Raw genomic sequence first — 19,277 nt, 5'->3', positions numbered from 1 at the left:
TGTCATCAGTTGGGGACCCCTCCCTGCAGCACCAACTGCTGCTCTGGGCCAGAGTGAAAAGAGAGGGGGCTGGGGACAGTTCCACCTTGTCTCCTGCATATGTAATCAGTTGGGGACCCCTCCCCGCAGCACCAACTGCTGCTCTGGGCCAGAGTGAAGAGAGAGGGGGCCGGGGCCAGTTCCACCTTGTATCCCGCATATGTCATCAGTTGGGGACCCCTCCCCGCAGCACCAACTGCTGCTCTGGGCCAGAGTGAAGAGAGAGGGGGCCAGGGCCAGTTCCACCTTGTCTCTTGCATATGTCATCAGTTGGGGACCCCTCCCCGCAGCACCAACTGCTGCTCTGGGCCAGAGTGAAAAGAGAGGGGGCCGGGGAAAGTTCCACCTTGTCTCCTGCATATGTCATCAGTTGGGGACCCCTCCCTGCAGCACCAACTGCTGCTCTGGGCCAGAGTGAAAAGAGAGGGGGCTGGGGAAAGTTCCACCTTGTCTCCTGCATATGTCATCAGTTGGGGACCCCTCCCCGCAGCACCAACTGCTGCTCTGGGCCAGAGTGAAAAGAGAGGGGGCCGGGGAAAGTTCCACCTTGTCTCCTGCATATGTCATCAGTTGGGGACCCCTCCCCGCAGCACCAACTGCTGCTCTGGGCCAGAGTGAAGAGAGAGGGGGCTGGGGACAGTTCCACCTTGTCTCCTGCATATGTAATCAGTTGGGGACCCCTCTCCGCAGCACCAACTGCTGCTCTGGGCCAGAGTGAAGAGAGAGGGGGCCGGGGCCAGTTCCACCTTGTATCCCGCATATGTCATCAGTTGGGGACCCCTCCCCGCAGCACCAACTGCTGCTCTGGGCCAGAGTGAAGAGAGAGGGGGCCAGGGCCAGTTCCACCTTGTCTCTTGCATATGTCATCAGTTGGGGACCCCTCCCCGCAGCACCAACTGCTGCTCTGGGCCAGAGTGAAAAGAGAGGGGGCCGGGGAAAGTTCCACCTTGTCTCCTGCATATGTCATCAGTTGGGGACCCCTCCCTGCAGCACCAACTGCTGCTCTGGGCCAGAGTGAAAAGAGAGGGGGCCGGGGAAAGTTCCACCTTGTCTCCTGCATATGTCATCAGTTGGGGACCCCTCCCTGCAGCACCAACTGCTGCTCTGGGCCAGAGTGAAAAGAGAGGGGGCTGGGGAAAGTTCCACCTTGTCTCCTGCATATGTCATCAGTTGGGGACCCCTCCCTGCAGCACCAACTGCTGCTCTGGGCCAGAGTGAAAAGAGAGGGGGCCGGGGAAAGTTCCACCTTGTCTCCTGCATATGTCATCAGTTGGGGACCCCTCCCTGCAGCACCAACTGCTGCTCTGGGCCAGAGTGAAAAGAGAGGGGGCCGGGGAAAGTTCCACCTTGTCTCCTGCATATGTCATCAGTTGGGGACCCCTCCCCGCAGCACCAACTGCTGCTCTGGGCCAGAGTGAAGAGAGAGGGGGCTGGGGACAGTTCCACCTTGTCTCCTGCATATGTAATCAGTTGGGGACCCCTCTCCGCAGCACCAACTGCTGCTCTGGGCCAGAGTGAAGAGAGAGGGGGCCGGGGCCAGTTCCACCTTGTATCCCGCATATGTCATCAGTTGGGGACCCCTCCCCGCAGCACCAACTGCTGCTCTGGGCCAGAGTGAAGAGAGAGGGGGCCAGGGCCAGTTCCACCTTGTCTCTTGCATATGTCATCAGTTGGGGACCCCTCCCCGCAGCACCAACTGCTGCTCTGGGCCAGAGTGAAAAGAGAGGGGGCCGGGGAAAGTTCCACCTTGTCTCCTGCATATGTCATCAGTTGGGGACCCCTCCCTGCAGCACCAACTGCTGCTCTGGGCCAGAGTGAAAAGAGAGGGGGCTGGGGAAAGTTCCACCTTGTCTCCTGCATATGTCATCAGTTGGGGACCCCTCCCTGCAGCACCAACTGCTGCTCTGGGCCAGAGTGAAAAGAGAGGGGGCCGGGGAAAGTTCCACCTTGTCTCCTGCATATGTCATCAGTTGGGGACCCCTCCCTGCAGCACCAACTGCTGCTCTGGGCCAGAGTGAAAAGAGAGGGGGCTGGGGACAGTTCCACCTTGTCTCCTGCATATGTAATCAGTTGGGGACCCCTCCCCGCAGCACCAACTGCTGCTCTGGGCCAGAGTGAAGAGAGAGGGGGCCGGGGCCAGTTCCACCTTGTATCCCGCATATGTCATCAGTTGGGGACCCCTCCCCGCAGCACCAACTGCTGCTCTGGGCCAGAGTGAAGAGAGAGGGGGCCAGGGCCAGTTCCACCTTGTCTCTTGCATATGTCATCAGTTGGGGACCCCTCCCCGCAGCACCAACTGCTGCTCTGGGCCAGAGTGAAAAGAGAGGGGGCCGGGGAAAGTTCCACCTTGTCTCCTGCATATGTCATCAGTTGGGGACCCCTCCCTGCAGCACCAACTGCTGCTCTGGGGCAGAGTGAAAAGAGAGGGGGCCGGGGAAAGTTCCACCTTGTCTCCTGCATATGTCATCAGTTGGGGACCCCTCCCTGCAGCACCAACTGCTGCTCTGGGCCAGAGTGAAAAGAGAGGGGGCTGGGGAAAGTTCCACCTTGTCTCCTGCATATATCATCAGTTGGGGACCCCTCCCTGCAGCACCAACTGCTGCTCTGGGCCAGAGTGAAAAGAGAGGGGGCCGGGGAAAGTTCCACCATGTCTCCTGCATATGTCATCAGTTGGGGACCCCTCCCTGCAGCACCAACTGCTGCTCTGGGCCAGAGTGAAAAGAGAGGGGGCTGGGGACAGTTCCACCTTGTCTCCTGCATATGTAATCAGTTGGGGACCCCTCCCCGCAGCACCAACTGCTGCTCTGGGCCAGAGTGAAGAGAGAGGGGGCCGGGGAAAGTTCCACCTTGTCTCCTGCATATGTCATCAGTTGGGGACCCCTCCCCGCAGCACCAACTGCTGCTCTGGGCCAGAGTGAAGAGAGAGGGGGCTGGGGACAGTTCCACCTTGTCTCCTGCATATGTCATCAGTTGGGGACCCCTCTCCGCAGCACCAACTGCTGCTCTGGGCCAGAGTGAAGAGAGAGGGGGCCGGGGCCAGTTCCACCTTGTATCCCGCATATGTCATCAGTTGGGGACCCCTCCCCGCAGCACCAACTGCTGCTCTGGGCCAGAGTGAAGAGAGAGGGGGCCAGGGCCAGTTCCACCTTGTCTCTTGCATATGTCATCAGTTGGGGACCCCTCCCCGCAGCACCAACTGCTGCTCTGGGCCAGAGTGAAAAGAGAGGGGGCCGGGGAAAGTTCCACCTTGTCTCCTGCATATGTCATCAGTTGGGGACCCCTCCCTGCAGCACCAACTGCTGCTCTGGGCCAGAGTGAAAAGAGAGGGGGCCGGGGAAAGTTCCACCATGTCTCCTGCATATGTCATCAGTTGGGGACCCCTCCCTGCAGCACCAACTGCTGCTCTGGGCCAGAGTGAAAAGAGAGGGGGCTGGGGACAGTTCCACCTTGTCTCCTGCATATGTAATCAGTTGGGGACCCCTCCCCGCAGCACCAACTGCTGCTCTGGGCCAGAGTGAAGAGAGAGGGGGCCGGGGAAAGTTCCACCTTGTCTCCTGCATATGTCATCAGTTGGGGACCCCTCCCCGCAGCACCAACTGCTGCTCTGGGCCAGAGTGAAGAGAGAGGGGGCTGGGGACAGTTCCACCTTGTCTCCTGCATATGTAATCAGTTGGGGACCCCTCTCCGCAGCACCAACTGCTGCTCTGGGCCAGAGTGAAGAGAGAGGGGGCCGGGGCCAGTTCCACCTTGTATCCCGCATATGTCATCAGTTGGGGACCCCTCCCCGCAGCACCAACTGCTGCTCTGGGCCAGAGTGAAGAGAGAGGGGGCCAGGGCCAGTTCCACCTTGTCTCTTGCATATGTCATCAGTTGGGGACCCCTCCCCGCAGCACCAACTGCTGCTCTGGGCCAGAGTGAAAAGAGAGGGGGCCGGGGAAAGTTCCACCTTGTCTCCTGCATATGTCATCAGTTGGGGACCCCTCCCTGCAGCACCAACTGCTGCTCTGGGGCAGAGTGAAAAGAGAGGGGGCCGGGGAAAGTTCCACCTTGTCTCCTGCATATGTCATCAGTTGGGGACCCCTCCCTGCAGCACCAACTGCTGCTCTGGGCCAGAGTGAAGAGAGAGGGGGCCAGGGACAGTTCCACCTTGTCTCCTGCATATGTCATCAGTTGGGGACCCCTCCCCGCAGCACCAACTGCTGCTCTATTTTCATTTTTCAAGGGAGTTTGCAGCCCTTATGACTATATTTATGGATTTAGAAATATGTAGCCAATGACAGGAGAATCCCAAGGGATAAAGTTTTTATTATTCTCAGTTATCACTTTGAGCTTCTTATATTTAGCAGAGGGAGAATAAATAGGAACAATATAGTACAAATACAGGATCCTGGTCTAATTTGCAGAACATGTTAACCTATGTAGTGCATAATTGTAAATGGCACAATACTTATTGCTCCAGTGTTGTGTTGATCCACAAGCTACCCTCAGCTACACTCTGAGCCTCATATTATGAGGCTTCATTAAAAGCCATGGTTTTTTAAAACCATGGCCTGTTCCAGGGGGAAATGGAGATGGAACAGTGAAGGGCATGGTGGAAAATTTGGGAAATAGCTGTAGGGGAGGAAGAAGGAAATCAACACAATAGAGACATGTTTCCCTTATGGTCCAGGAGTTTGTATTCAAAACAATAAACATACTCCCTGACTGGTGGCTCAGGAAAAGGGAAACTTGGTGGGTAGGAATATAGTAGATCTGTGAGAAATCCAGTTTGCGCACAGCCCCCTTGGCACATTCTGAATCCAAGCACAAACCAGAATAGAGTTTGTTGACAGAATCCACCCATTTTGAATGTGTGCAATGCAGTCAGGAGATAAGGAGAAAATTGGCCATAAAAATGGCTTTTTAAAAAACATATAAAGAAATGTTCCTTCAAAATAAACCCAAATAGGAATGCTTTTTTTTTTGGGGGGGGGGGGGGTCTCAAACTTTTAAAAATTCTATCTCTGAAAGAAAAACTCATAATAATTATATTTTGGAAAATACACATTTTAAAATATTCATGGAGATTTAGTGTGTTGGATAAAAATATTGTGGCATTGAGATAGAATAGGTTTAGCATTGCAAAACTGCAGATTTGAATGAAAAATCAAGTTTGCTAGAATTAGCAGTCCTTAGACTGGGATATTATTATCTCTAGATAATAATAGACTCCTTTTCCTGAGGCTTTTAAACAGAGACTGGATGGTCATCTTTCGGGGATGCTTTGAATGCGATTTTTATTTATAGCTTTTATATTCCGCCCTTCTCACCCCGCAGGGGACTCAGGGTGGATTACAGTGTACACATATATGGCAAACATTCAATGCCAATTTTGACATACAACATAGACAGACATAGACAGAGGCTATTTAACTTTTTCTGGCCGCCAGGGTAGCTGTCGCTATCATCGTCCATCTGCGACACTGATGAAGTACTTTCCTCATTCCCCGCATGTTTTTTGCTGAAGTCTTTTGTATGGCCTCATAAATTAGTTAATTTAGCCTCCCCACACTTTAAGGTGGTACCTTATTTTCCTACTTGACAGATGCAACTGTCTTTCGGGTTGCAAAGGTTGACAACGGGCTACACAATTGGTTGGAAACCCACTCCAACCCGGGCTGGCTTCAAACTCATGACCTTGTGGTCAGAGTGATCTTAAAGCAGCTGACACTCAGCCAGCTGCACCACAATCCCGGTGCTTCCTTCTTTTTGTTGTGGGGTTGGACTGGATGGCCTACAAGGTCTCTTCCAAGGAAGGATTTTATGATTCTAGACATGATCAGCTTATGGCCAAAACATTTAACACTATTTTAGGATAAGTTCCACACCACCATCACTTGGACTGTACTTTACAGGATATTGTGGCTCCAAAAACACTCCTAAATATGTTGACAATTTACAGATCGATATCCCCACTCCTCCAAGTAACAATCCGTTATCAGTTAGTTTTTAGAATAATACAGTTTGATATATGTGTATGCAAACACAATTAAATTCAATGTGACTTGCTCCCAGATAAGAACACTTTGAGGTTTGGTATGCAGACAGAGGCGGCCCTAGGTAATTTTCAATGGTAAGCATATAGTATTTTGGTGCCCCCCCAACCAATCACTGATATATATTTTCTGTTCATCTTGGGAGTTCTATATTTTGTTCACTTCCATCATGGTGGAGTTCAGAATGCTCTTTGATTGTAGGTGAACTATACATCCCAGTAACTACAACTCGCATATGTCAAGGTCTATTTTCCCCCAAGAGCGCCTCAAGAGCGTCCCTGGGCAAAATCATGTATACTGCAAATGCTTACTTTGCGTAATGGGTTGAGCCGCCCCTGTATGCAGAGTACATTCAAGCTTCCCATCTATTTATTTTGCAGAATCCTTCTAGCATAGTTTGGAACACGTTATGACCTGTTCTTCAGAAAACTGAAGAAAGTGTCTATTGTTATTTTTTTAAAAACCAAACTAGCCCCTGTGCAAATGATAAAACAATTAACGTGTGCTCAATTAGAAAAAAGAAAATTTGCCAAAAATGCTTCTCCCAGCCGAGGATGTGCTCCCGTATTCAGCTCCAAGCTTACATTGCCAGCCTGATTTTCTTTTAAGCTTGCCAAATGATCCACAGCCTTGCCCCTAAAATGTCCTGGCCTGCTCTTGAACCATGAAGAGTGTGGTTGATACGAAGGATTCGGAAGTTGGAGCTCTTCACTACACAGAGTTAAATATTGCACCAATGGCCCACTGCCTGCATACCAAACTGACTTGAAAAGTGGCCAAACATCTTTTCTTTTTGTCAGTGGGACATTGCATAAGTTTGAATAATGCTATTAATAAGCAGGAGTGAAGGGAGGGGGAGCTGAAAAACATTTGGAGAGCTGGATTCACTGAGTTCTCTGTGCAGCACTTTGCATCCATGCATGCATTCACACGTACAACAAAAATGTAAAATACAGGAAGATCAAACCTCTTTAAATATGGTCAACTCCAGAAGCCCATAAACAAACAATAGCATTTTCCTGCTTATGCTTCCCCAGCAAATGGCACTGAAAGGTTTCCAAGCTCTTACCCTAAGGACCTCATCACATTGAGGTGTGACATGCGGGGGACAGTGGGGAAGCCCATAAAGCAGCAGGGCAAATCGTAGGACAGCAGGGCGAATCTGTCACCCGGCACTCTGCATCGCCCACATCACCCGCTTCCCCAGAAAGCATAGCTTTCCAACCTGATCTGCATTGTCCCCATGATTACTAACCTGAACACAGGTGGTCTCCCATTTTCAGGTTTACCCCTCCCACCATGCTTTCTTGGCACTGCTGGCACACAGCCCCGCTGGAAGTAGATGTCATGGGATGAGATCTTTATGACTGTGCTAGCTGTGTCAAGGAAGTGTTATAGGATGAGAAATTTTAGGTATGTGATGAGGTCCCCATGGCTACTAGGCCCAACTTTGTCGAACCCAAGGGTCCTCAAACTTTTTAAACAGAGGGCCAGGTCACAGCCCCTCAAACTGTTGGAGGGCCAGATTATAATTTGAAAAAAAAATGAATTAATTCCTATGCACACTGCACATATCTTATTTGTAGTGCAAAGAAACCTACTTAAAACAATACAATAATTAAAATGAAGAACAGTTTTATCAAATATAAACTTATTACTATTTCAATGGGAAGTGTGGGCCTGCTTTTGGCTGATGAGATAGGATTGTTGTTGTTATTGGGTGCTTTCAAGTCATTTCAGACTTAGGTTGACCCTGAGCGAGGGCCGGGTAAATGACCTTGGAGGGCCATATCTAGCCCTCGGGCCTTAGTTTGAGGACCCCTAACCTATAGCATAGGAGTGGACAACTTCAGCAGATTGAAGGGTTGCTCTCCTACCTTAGACCTCCAGGGGGCTTCCCACCCTACTTTATTTTTATTTTTCCCCATGCATCTCGTACTCACAAATATTCTTAATATTATTTTTGTGGGTATATTCCTTTAACCCACTTGTCAAGGTATGGCAACCCCAAGAATTTCATAGGGTTCTGCTAAGTAAGGAATACTCAGAGTTGGTTTTGCCTATTACTTCCCCTGAAACATAGCCTGGCATTTATTAGCAGCCTCTCATCCAAGTACTAACTAGACCTCATTCTCTTTACTTACTAAAAATGCGGCGGAATCCAGGGTTTTGGAGTTATGTGGCATTTTATTGCCCTTTCAATGACAATGTTGTCCCTCCAGTTTGTTTGTTTGTTTGTTTTTACCTGAGTGGTCTTTTTTTTTCAAATACCAGAATTTATTAATATGGAAAGAATAATAGAGTTGGAAGAGACTACGAGAGCCTTCCAGTCCAACTCCCTGCAGTGCAGGAATACACACTCTGAACTGATGGCCATCTAGTCTCTGTTTAAAAATCTCATCTCCAATGCAGTATATTCCACTACTGAAGAGCATTTAGATTAGGTAGAAACCTCTTTTCATGTAGTTTGAACCCACTGCTCCATATCCTAGCCCTTGGAGCAACAGAAAATAAACTTGTTTTATCTTCAGTATGACATCCCTTCAAAGGTTTAACCTTGTCAATCGTGTCTCTTCTTAACCCCCCCTTCTCTAGTCTAAACATAACCACCCCCTAAGTTGCTCCTTGTAGGGCTTGGTTTCCACACCTTTGACCATTTTGGTGGCCCTTCTCTGGACACATTCCAGCTTGTTAATATCCTTCTATAATCATGTTATCCAGGATTTGACACAATATTCCAGGTGAAGTCTAACCAAAGCAGAATAGAGTGGTACTAATACTCCCTCGATCTAGTTATTGCATGATATATTTGTGTCTCATTTTAGTCTTCTTCCAAACCTCACTAAGCAACTTCCAAGCTATCTTCTCACTTGCAACCTTTCTTCTTCAGTGGCTGTAGCTCCCTTGAATGTTTGGGAGTCTTTAAAGTAGACCTCTAGTGTTCTTTACTCCAGTAAGTATACGAACCTACGTGAACCCAGTACGACCCCACACAATCTCTTCGTTCCTCTGGAGAGGCCCTGCTCATGATCCCACCTCCATCGCAAATGCGATTGGTGGACACGAGGGATAGGGCCTTCTCGGTGGTGGCCCCTCAACTCTGGAATTTGCTCCCCAAGGACATTAGACATGCCCCAACTCTGGTAGTTTTTAAGAGGAGCCTGAAAACAAATAAGGAACCCTAAGCAACATGTCCCTAATCGTACTTTACTGATGATCTAGGATTGTCTCTGCTCACCCCATTTCTCTCCAAATACACATCCTAGTTATATGCCACCTTGTCATGCCCAGTATTTTAAAATTTTAATTATTACATTTGGCCCTGCCATAGGTTTTAATGCATTGTGGCATTACTGTTTGTTTATTGCTTTGTTTATGAGTTATTTATTGTCTTTATTGCTGTGTTGTTTTTATTGATGTATTGGGCTCGGCCTCTTGTAAGCCGTGCCGAGTCCTCCGGGAGATGGTAGCGGGGTATAAAGGATTATTATTATTATTATTATTATTATTATTATTATTATATACTTTTTGTTTATATTCTGCAGGATGATTTACAGCACCCAGAGCAGCCCGAAGAGCCACTTGCTGATGCAGAAGAAGACGCCCCAGTGGAAGCCACAGAAACTAGTCCAGAGGTAAAGCACAGTCACAGCCCAGCTAACCCCAGAATCATTGGCTGGTCTGGGGTTTTTCTCGCCATCTATTGTTCTTTCCTTACTTTCTCTGTGCTGAGCTGGTTTCCATTTCTTTTCTGCATACAGGTGATTTCAGATCTTTTTTCTGCTGATCTTTATTCAAAAATATTGTCATTTTATTTTTCCATCTGTCCACATTTGGCCCATGTCCATTCTTTGTTTGTCTAGGATCAGACAGTAGTATGTAAGCGAGTAAAAAGAAGACGGAGAATTTTATTTCCCACGGTGTGCACAAACCTTTTTCTCCTATCGTTGAAGGTGGTTAAGTAGGCTTTACAGGTTTCTGAAATGGCAGAAAAACCTCCAGAATCTATGTATTGTCGAAGGCTTTCATGGCCGGAATCACTGGGTTGTTGTAGGTTTTTTCGGGCTATATGGCCATGGTCTAGAGGCATTTTCTCCTGACGTTTCGCCTGCATCTATGGCAAACATCCTCAGAGGTGACCTCACTACCTCTGAGGATGCTTGCCATAGATGCAGGCGAAACGTCAGGAGAAAATGCCTCTAGACCATGGCCATATAGCCCAAAAAACCTACAACAACTCCAGAATCTATTTATTAGAGGCAAAACTAGAAAAATATTTGCACAACAATAATAATCTCTGAAATAAAAACCAGCAGCTACTTTAGTTGATTGGCAGGTTTCACTGAACTCACCGAAATGTCCTTTATTTACCATCTATTTATTTACTATATTTATACCCCTCTGTTTTCACCCCTAAGGGTACTCAGAGCAGCCTACAAAATACAGCAAAATATTGTGATTTACAAGTAGACTTTATATGTGCTATTTTTCTAGAGAGAGACAACACGATAAAGTATTGCAAGTATTTGCAAATATGAATATATTGGCAACACTCCTGATGATGCATTACGTCTTCTTCGCTAGCAATTGCACTTTTGCTAGGGTTGTGCAATGGCCATGGTGGAAGGCAAACAAACATGTCACCATTAAGAATCAAGGCAGGTTCTGAGCAGTAATGCTTGGCTTCCAAATGGGTCCTTGGAGCTAGGATGTTCTGGGAAGACATGTTTGAAAAATCATCTGCCCCATGGCACAGGTGATTTCCCAAGCCAAGCGCCTTACGAGTGTTGAATGAAAAATAATGCCTCCACCTTCGTTACTTGGGTTTGGATGGGAATATTTTAATAAATCAAATACAGAAATCATCCTTAGAATGTGCTCTTAGCTACACTATTCACCTTTCCACATAATCACCAGACAATTGGATACGTTTCTGCCAACAATGAACAAGTTTTCTGAAGCCGTCACGGAAGAAGTTGACACTCTGTTTCCACAACCCATCATGCACAGATTTTCCGATAGCCAAGCAAAGCAATAATGTAACCCACATGTTCTTGTGAAATGCCAATTATGTTTGAAATTTCTCTCTGAATGATACGACGATCGTCCTGAATCAATCTGTTAACCTTCTGCTTGTGAAACTCCGTGGTTGCTGTCACAGGACGTCCAACTCTTTGTTTGTCACACAAGTCAGATATTCCCACCTCAACATCTTTAAATTTAGTCGCCCAACAACGCACAGTACCCACATCAACACAATCACCATAAACAGCTTGCATTCTCTGGTGAATCTCCTTTGGGGTGACACCTTCTGCTGTCAAGAATTCAATGACAAAATACAAGTTGCAAACCATTATCCAAACAGAACTATGTTAACATAAACTGTGTGAATACACTGCATATGAACCACACAAAAAATTACAAGTATAAATGCTACTTAGTTATGTCATAGTCCTTGAGAAAGTAAACTGTCTTCAAAATGCAGTCCAAATAAAGTCCAAATAGTTCAAAATGCTGTCCAGTTCAAAATATTATCCAAACTATAATGCGACAAGGATCCCCGGGTTGAGGTTGCCTTGTTTCGGGGGACTTCCCCTTCTTCAGGATTTTGTCTTCTTTATATAAGTGGGTGGTTCACCATACATCCCTAAATGGGTATTTATATTTGTCATGTCAGGGCAACCAGTCAATTGTATTACATTTCTAACAGAACAAAACAAACAAACAAACAAACAGACAGACAAAACACAAAATTTTCAAGTTTGGTAGTTGATTAAATGTCCTTTGACCAGTAGCTGACCACTTGGAGTGCTTCTGGTGTTGCTGCAAGAAGGTCCTCCATTGTGCATGTGGCAGGGCTCAGGTTGCATTGCAGCAGATGGTCTGTAGTTTGCTCTTCTCCACACTTGCATGTCGTGGATTCCACTTTGTAGCCCCATTTCTTGAGGTTGGCTCTGCATCTCATGGTGCCAGAGTGCAGTCTGTTCAGCGCCTTCCAAGTCGCCCAGTCTTCTGTGTGCCCAGGGGGGAGTCTCTCATTTGATATCAGCCATTGGTTGAGGTTCTAGGTTTGAGCCTGCCACTTTTGGACTCTCGCTTGCTGAGGTGTTCCAGCGAGTGTCTCTGTAGATCTTAGAAAACTATTTCTTGATTTAAGTCGTTGACATGCTGGCTGATACCCAAACAGGGGATGAGCTGGAGATGTCTCTGCCTTGGTCCCTAAATGGGTGATAACAAACAACATAATAGATGTGCCAAAAAGGTACCCAAACCAAAAACATTCAGTGATAATGACATGCATTCCAGTGAGATAGACTACACACACGTTATTACTCACGTTATTACATTCATATGCAGTGTATTCACATGGTTTATGTTAACATAGTTCTGTTTGCATAATGGTTTGCAACTTGTATTTTTGTGATAGATATCTGTGTTCTTTGATGTCAAGAATTCAATGACTGCACGTTGCTTAAGTCTCATTGACCGACCGTCTGCACAGGGTTCCATACTTTGCACTTTAACAACACAACCATTCAATGCTAAGGCTTCCTGCCAAGATGGAACTGTAGAGGAGAGTCTACTGAACAAACCAGTACCTGCCGCATACCAGTACTGCCATCTGTTGAGAAGTTATGAAGGTGGAGGCATTACTTTTCCTTCAACCCTCATAGAACAACCTGACTTCAGAAGCCAAGCAGTGGAAGTGTAGGCTGCTTCGAAAGTCCAGCCTTCCCCTCCTAAAGACAGCAATGGCAACTTTGTCTTACTTCCATTGAAACCATTGTGCCTTGGGTGACCAATTTGCTTGTTAATTTTATCATTAGTACCATTTTGTTATTTCAACATTTTTTTTAGGTTTTAAACCACAGCTATTTCAGATAACAAACACACCACTGGTGTGGCTGGATAGCATATGAAAGCAGGAAACTGGGGAAGTAGCCTTTCAGTTATGAGCAGCATCCTGATACATGCTGCTCAGTCACTCCTGCTCATGGTGGTTTCTCAATAAAGAATAAATGATCCATTTTTAGGTTTCCTTTTCTGGTTTGCTAAGAGAGAAACACAGAGAGGAAGCTCTCCATGTTTGGACAATGCAGCAAACAAAACATAAATCAAAGTTCTGCGGTTTGTTGAGCAGCTCATAAACAGCAGGTCCCTGGCTTGTGTTATTGAAGCCCTTCTCACCCCGAAGGGGACTCAGAGTGGCTTACAAGATACACACAATATATTATATTATTAGCATAGTACAATATCAGTATTGAATATTACTATATTGTAATATACCATTATATTGTAATCTATATAAATAAAAATGTAATGTTCGTTTGTGGGATTAACAGAACTCAAAAACCACTGGACGAATTGACACCAAATTTGGACAGCATACACCTAACAACCCAATGTATGTCCTTCACTCAAAAAATGACTGGGCCACAGCAACACATGGCAGGTGACAGCTAGTCTATATAAATAAAAATGTAATGTTTGTTTCTGGGATTAACATAACTCAAAATCACTGGACGAATTGCCACCAAATTTGGCCACAAGACACCTACTAACCCAAGGAGTGACCATCACTTTAAAAAATCGATTTTCTCATTTGGGAGTTGTAGTTGCTGGGATTTATAGTTCACCTACACTCAACGAGCATTCTGAACCCCACCAACGATGGAATTGAACCAAACTTGGCACACAGTTCTCCCATGACCAACAGAAAATGCTGGAAGGGTTTGGTGGACAATGTCCTTTGGTTTTGGAGTTGTAGTTCACTTACATCCAGAGATCACTGTGCACTCAAACAATGAAGGATCTGGACCAAACTCTACACAAATCCTCAATATGCCCAAATGTGAACACTGGTGGAGTTTGGGGAAAATAGAATCTTGACATTTGGGAGTTGCAGTTGCTGGGATTTATAGTTCACCTACAATCTCTGAGCATTCTGAACCTCACCAACAATAGAATTGGGCCAAACCTCCCACACAGAACCCCCATGTGGGCCACAGCAACGTGTGGCAGGGGACGCATTGCTGTGGCCCATATAAGGGTTCTGTGGCCCAATTCTATTGTTGGTGGGGTCCAGAATGCTCTGTGATTGTAAGTGAACTATAAATCCCAGCAACTACAACTCCCAAATGTCAAGATTCTATTTTGCCCAAACTCCACCAGTGTTCACGTTTGTTTGAGTCCACAATGCTCTCTGGATGTAGGTGAACTACAACTCCAAAACCAAGGACACTGCCTACCAAACCCTTCTAGTATTTTCTGTTGGTCATGGGAGAACTGTGTGCCAAGTTTGGTTCAATTCCATCGTTGGTGGGGTTCAGAATGCTCTTTGATTGTAGGTGAACTATAAATCCCAGCAACTACAACTCCCAAATGACAAAAGCAAAATTTTTTAGTGAAGGACATACATTGGGTTGTTAGGTGTCTTGTGTCCAAATTTGGTGTCAATTCGTCCAGTGGTTTTTGTGTTCTGCTAATACCACAAATGAACATTACATTTTTATTTATATAGATTACAATATAATGGTATATTACAATATATTAATATTCAATACTGATATTGTACTATGCTAATAATATAATGTATTATGTATATATATCTTGTAAGCCACTCTGAGTCCCTACGGGGTGAGAAGGGCTTCAATAACATTACATTTCTATTTATATAGATGCCGGTGCAATGTTCAGGAGCACAGCCATAGTGATGGGGGTGAGCATTATTCCCTAAACAAGAATTCTTCCCCACTAAATGAATTTTTCCTGTGCTACCCAAATATGTAGCCTTTCAATAACTTAAAACCTCAGTCAACTGTTTAGAAATACAGGTCAAGCGTTCAATGAGCCATTCCAAAATTTCATTCCCTTGAAAAATAAATGTATCGCAATGCAAGTGATCCATGAGATGTTCTCCTCCCAACCCCACTTCATGTTAACATGTAAGTTAGAGAAAATGTCAATAGAGAATCATTGCCATTTAATGTTATGACACAGCTAAGATGGGCATGAAATTTTTCCATTTACTTGCATGTTCCTTATTATCAAGATGCATGATCCTTGGAGAGAAATAGTCATTCAACATACTCATATATGCTTCCCATGGCCTGTTTGTTTTCTTATCAGATGGAGACTTGGGGCATTCAACTTGTTTTGCCCTCTTTTGAAAATTTCAGCATGAATATGAAGAATATTCCTTGTTCTGGCATCCCTGTTGCAGAGTTAACTAAGAAACGTTAACCCATTCTCTTGTTTTTCTTCTTCCCAGGGTGAAAATGAAGGAAATTAACCCCCCTCCGGTCTTCTAGTGTGAAAAAAAAATGGGAATCCAGGAGTAAATACAGAAATGTTAGCTGACACCATAGCAGGGAAATCACTCATCCCCTAGGCTAACTTCATTCAGCACGACAGTCTCACTTGCCTCATTCCGACTTACCATAAGTGTCTGGCAGAGTCTTGATCATATGTTTTAGGGCAACTGTGTGCAGCACAATTTGTGTCTCCCTTACTGTCTTTTTTGTGGCTTCCTTCTTTGCCCATCTCCATGCCTTCTAAGTGTATGGCCCGATAGCTGTGTGATACTGTTAGCAGAGTGGTAATTGGAATTGCTGATTAATTTCTTTTTGCCCATTAGTGTCAGCACTTGATATCGCTAGAAAAGGTGGACATATTTTTATTTCTAAAGAAACAAAATAAAACAACTTGTTTCAACTAAACCTTTGTTTCCCTCTTTCTTAGAAGCTTATACTATTTGGGGGAGAAAGTGGATAAAAGTGGGGAAAACCATTGTCTTAACAATGTATTCTGTGTCTTTCCGTGTTGCTTAAAAACTGAGAATTTAGTCTCCCTCATCATACGTGATAGACTCCTGCTGTCTCAACAACAATCACTCACTTCAATTGCCATCACTCAGGAAAGTGTAGTTTCCATCCATATTACTCTATTTTCCTTTTTCTTAAAAGGGAAATTATGCAATAGCAGAAGTACAAAATCTCACAGTGTTCTGGTACGGCCGTACCAGGAGCTCCAACCTCCCTTTCCATTTGTTGAGTGTTGCATGTATTTTGGGGTTCTGTGCATTTGCAGTTAGCTGGCTTTCCTTAATTTGTATTTCTTGGATCTATGACCTGTCAATTATCATTAGGTTCCCTAGTCCCACCCCCTTTTTAGGTTTTGGAGGGAATAGGAGCCATTTTGTGTCAGTCCACACAGAGAAGTCTTTCATACAGGACATAAAACCAGGAGCTCCTGTAGAAAGCTTCGTCGTTTACAGCGTGGCTGGGGAGATACAGCCCCATAGCTTGGCCAGGGAGATACAGTCTCAGCACAGCTCCTTTGCTGAGGGTTTTACAGCCTTACAGCTCGTTTGCTGAGGGAATCCAGTCCCACAGCACTTCAGCCAGCCATCACTTGAAACCTGAACACCTTCTTTTCCCCTGGATGTCTGCAAAGGACTCTGTTTGGTAAGGGCCACTTGCGGCTGCCAGAGGCAGTTGGTACCGGGTGTAGGGGCTCCACGCCAACAGAGGCAAAGACAGACGGCCCAGATAAGAGGTTAAGGATTTCCCCATTAGTCAAAATACAGTCATGAAGATAATGCCTGTCCCCTGTGGACAAGATTGAGAGAGCCAATAGTTTATCAAGAAAGTTTTGAAGTACCTGTTTGATTTCAATAATAAAGAACTTTGTTGAACCTTTAAGCAATCTAAAGACTCTGTTTAAGGAAATCCAAAGGCCTTTAATCTGAGGCAGCCCTGCCATCCCGTTGGGCACACAGAATTTATGTCCTGTCTGCAGTCTTTTGTACAGGCCCAGCGTGCGACAGCACACACAGTTCTGGAAAAACAAGACTTAGCAGCAGAATAATAATAATAATAGGAAAAGAAAAAAGTCTGGATTATTGATGTCACCATACCAGGTGACAGTCGCATTGAGGAAAAACAACAGGAAAAACTCAGCCGCTATCAAGACCTCAAAATCGAACTGCAAAGACTCTGGCATAAACCAGTACAGGTGGTCCCAGTGGTCATTGGCGCACTGGGTGCCATGCCAAAAGATCTCAGCTGGCATTTGGAAACAATAAACATTGACAAAATCATGATTTGTCAACTGCAAAAGGCCACCTTACTTGGATCTGTACGCATCATTCGGAAATACATCACACAGTCCTAGACGCTTGGGAAGTCTTCGACTTGTGATTTTGTGATATGAAATCCAGCATATAGATCTCGTTTGCTGTGACATACTGTGCTTTGGTGTTAATAATAATAATATTTATTTATTTATTTGCAGTATTTATATTCCGCCATTCTTACCCCGTAGGGGACTCAGGGCGGATTACAGTGTACACATATATGGCAAAAATTCAATGCCAATTTTGACATACAACGTATACAGACATACACAGAAGCTATTTAACTTTTTCTGGCCACCAGGGGAGCTGTCGCTTTCATCGTCCATCTGCTACAGTCATATTCCCAGTCATATTCTCCAACTAGAACAAGCAGGAAAAAAACAGTTTGGGGAAACATTTTATTAAAACTAGAAGAAATGATTTGCATTTTGCCATTTTAGAGCCAAGTGATACTTTTTTAAAATACAGAAAGCAAGCAAGAATTTCCTTCCAATTCCTTTCTTTTGCGAAAAAGACCCCCCTGGACCCAAAATTGTGTTTTTTTTTGGGGGGGGGGGGGATTTAAAATGTGATAAATGTCTCAACAACTCCTAGTGGGGTTAGCAGGCATTTTATGGTCAAAGATTTGCAACAGGGGTGTAATGGGAGTGCTGACTGCCAGGTTCTGTGCCCCTAGTTTCCCACAGTTGCAGACTCCTGGTGTACTGGCATGGCTGTCCCAGAAGATTTGATTCTTTTTCTTGCAGTGTTAGTTTGTTTGAATTCATCTGGGCCATGCATTTTGCAATTGGGTAGCTTTCCCCAGGTTGCAATCATAGGGCCAACAACCTATCAATCATCGTTAGAGCCTTTACACCCACCTCTTTCCCCAGGTTTGGAGGGAAAAGGGGACTTTTAGTTCAGTCTCACAGCTTGGAGCCTAACAGTAGTTCAGTCTCACAGCTTGGAGCCTAACAGACAGGACGTGTGGACTTCTCTCTCCAAACTGCAAAAAGGCTTCATTTCTCACAGATTTGCTGGGGGGAAAGAAATGCAGCCATCTTTGCTGGGGGGAAAGAAATGCAGCCATCTTTGCTGGGAAATACAGCCAGCTCTGCTAGGCAAAAGGAATGGTTCCACAACCTTCGTGGAAAATCTAAAGGACACCAGCTTAGCAGATCTACAAAAAACCTTATCTGCTAAGGGACACTCGGACTATCCATAAAGCAGATTGGAGCCAGGAGTAGGGGCCTCACGCCAGTAAGGTAAAGAAAGATTGCCCAAGGAGGGGTCAGAAGGTTTCACCAAGAAAGAAAGGAACAGTTTATCAAGCAGTTGCCTGTCCCTTGTTGGCAGATCGAGAAAGCTACTAGTTTTTCAAGATTATAAAGTATTTAATTCATTTGTTCGAGGATTTAAGCCTTAATAAAGAGCTTTGTTGAACTTACTTTGAGCCTCTACAGAACTTTGTGTTGGGAAACCTAAGGGACCCTTTAGCTGAGGCACCCCGGCGTCCTGTAAACAGACACTATCACAGGCCCAGCGCGCGACAGCACACCTGGTCTAGAATCACCTCTTATAGAATGATGTTTTCCCTTTCCACTGGTTGTGTTGATTAAATACTAGATGAAGCTGTATCTTGGTTCTTCTAGGAAATTCAGAAGAGGTGGCTTTTCAAAATTCCTCCCTGCCCCCCCCCCCCCAACAGCTGGACGGTACTTAATGTTTATTTGCCACCTTCAGGTGACTGTTTGCTCTCTTTGCTTTTTAAAAATCCAAGTCAAGAGACAAGAGACATTAATGGCCTGGCCATCTTTGCATTAAATGGTGAGCAAAGCATGCTTCATTTACTAAAACACACTAGTTCAGCACTACGATTACTAGAGTCAATAACACTACTGTCAGAAGATTGAGTAAGTATTTACATAACCCCTGCAAGCTGCATGACCGGATTAGAAGAATTTGAACTTTAATATCCACTCACGGTCATACCAGAATGGGGAAGTCCACTATAAAGTATGCTACACATTGAGGACGTTTGCCTCCAGGTCATTCATTATACATGTATTTCTAATAAAGTTTTACAT

General features: G+C 45.4%; 1 protein-coding gene across 2 annotated transcripts in view; it reads left to right on the top strand.

The window, feature by feature from the left end:
* The window catches only part of SNCG (synuclein gamma), a 62,092-nt gene extending 46,299 nt beyond the window's left edge, over positions 1–15,793 (top strand). Inside the window, exons 4-5 of one of the 2 annotated variants that reach the window (XM_060768984.2) lie at positions 9,620–9,835; positions 15,346–15,793. In XM_060768984.2, coding sequence (XP_060624967.1) covers positions 9,620–9,835; positions 15,346–15,366 — 237 coding nt within the window. In that variant the 3' untranslated portion in view covers positions 15,367–15,793. The remainder of the gene's footprint in view (positions 1–9,619; positions 9,836–15,345) is intronic. The other variant, XM_060768985.2, reaches the window with a different exon arrangement.
* The last annotated feature ends 3,484 nt before the right edge of the window (positions 15,794–19,277 follow it).

The sequence above is a fragment of the Anolis sagrei genome, chromosome 3 (genome assembly GCF_037176765.1).
Source record: "Anolis sagrei isolate rAnoSag1 chromosome 3, rAnoSag1.mat, whole genome shotgun sequence".
Classification (NCBI taxonomy): Eukaryota; Metazoa; Chordata; class Lepidosauria; order Squamata; family Dactyloidae; genus Anolis; species Anolis sagrei.
Note: the sequence above shows the minus strand (reverse complement) of the source record. Positions and strands in the feature narration are given on the sequence as shown.